This window comes from Dendrobium catenatum, unplaced genomic scaffold (assembly GCF_001605985.2).
Source record: "Dendrobium catenatum unplaced genomic scaffold, ASM160598v2 fragScaff_scaffold_920, whole genome shotgun sequence".
Classification (NCBI taxonomy): domain Eukaryota; kingdom Viridiplantae; phylum Streptophyta; class Magnoliopsida; order Asparagales; family Orchidaceae; genus Dendrobium; species Dendrobium catenatum.
In genome coordinates, this window is record NW_021319382.1 from 423,347 (window position 1) to 424,728 (window position 1,382).

A 1,382-nucleotide genomic window follows, 5' to 3' on the forward strand; every position below is an offset into this window, starting at 1 on the left:
CTACCTTATATAACAGTGGAGTGTAATTCCAGTTTGCTAGCCTAGTCCACACCCTTGGTCTATGAGGTACCCTTGGTTGAGGTCCTATGGTTGTTGGCAGGGATTCTCTAGTCATCATTTGACTAAGGGGCTGTTTGGTATGATGAATTAGGAGTGTAAAGTATTTTAATTACACGCATTTGATAAATTATACAGTTTGGTTGGTTTTGAGAAGAGAATTAGAAATTCCTCCGAAGGTTTCGCGGTGTATTGCATAGTTCATTTCGCGTGACTTTGAAACCCGCTCAAATTGAGCGAGTTAGAAATCCTTCGCGATCGTCCTCAGACTCTTCCTTCGTCAACTGCCTCCTCGGTCTCGAAGATGGCTCTTCAGTAAAATCCTGCTCTGGAATCTCTGCCTCAACTGCCACGTCTGGCGGCGCCGGGTAGCCAGAGCATGAGCAGGTAATTCATTGGCCAACTTGGGCTCACCAGCGGCTTTTGGCATAATGCCTCTTCCCAATACGACAGCTTTCGTTATAATGAGAGGTGTACTGGCCTCGATGTTCCTTGTGGCGAAAAGCCCTCTTCCGCTGTAGGCCTTCGACCGGCGTATCTTGACATTGCCGACAAACTCGGTGAGCTTAGGACAAGTGCCGTTGAATTCGTTAAGAACCCAATCAGAGAGATCAATAAAGCCCGTCTTAGACTGGGAATCGAGCTTCTGCGACTGTTTTAAGAGGTGGGATATGGCACTGTCTGTTAAAGCAAGGGCCTTGGCACGATGGAAGCATTCAAAGGCTTGTGAGTAACATTGGAGGTCAAGGAGGACCTTCCCCTTGCAAACGAGGGACTTAAGATGGAAAGGATTAAGCTTAAGCGCGTGGTCGTAGTCAATTAGCACGGCACTGAGGTCTCGTAGCTTGAAGTAGGCTTCGGCGCGGTTGGAGAGAGAGAAGCAGAGAGTTCGTAGGAGATTAATGGAGTCATCGTCGTCGTCGTTTGGTGAAGTTTGGGGGAAATGACGGCGGGAGATGAAGCGGGAGTAGAGATTGATGTATTTGTTCCAGTCCTCTTTTAGAAGGAGCTCTGTTGCTGTTGATCTAAGCTTAAGCATCCAAAGATTAATGATCTCGAACTCAGAGCTCTTCTTCTTTGCTTGAATTTTATTAAATCTCAAAACTATAAGTTTGTTACCTATTATGCTTTTAATTTACTCTAGATATATCTAACCAAACAAGGGAAATATTTCTCCTGCGTTTACTTTGCAGACAACCAAACAACCTCAATGTATTTGGAATGCACTACATTTACTTTACACTGCATTTACTTTACATTACGTTTACTTTGCAGGCAACCAAACAGCTCCTAAGTAGACTAAGGAAACCGATGAATTCGTGACA

General features: G+C 44.8%; 1 protein-coding gene across 1 annotated transcript; it reads right to left on the reverse strand.

Moving 5' to 3' along the window:
* Positions 1 to 337: 337 nt before the first annotated feature.
* Positions 338 to 1,096, reverse strand: LOC114580289. The gene has a single exon (XM_028697382.1). It carries the CDS (start codon positions 1,094 to 1,096, stop codon positions 338 to 340), a length of 759 nt encoding a protein of 252 aa, XP_028553215.1.
* Between the last annotated feature and the right edge of the window lie 286 nt (positions 1,097 to 1,382).

Excerpts from the sequence above, each read along its gene's own strand:
- LOC114580289 (XM_028697382.1), bottom strand. The coding sequence starts at position 1,096 with ATGCTTAAGCTTAGATCAACAGCAACAGAGCTCCTTCTAAAAGAGGAC.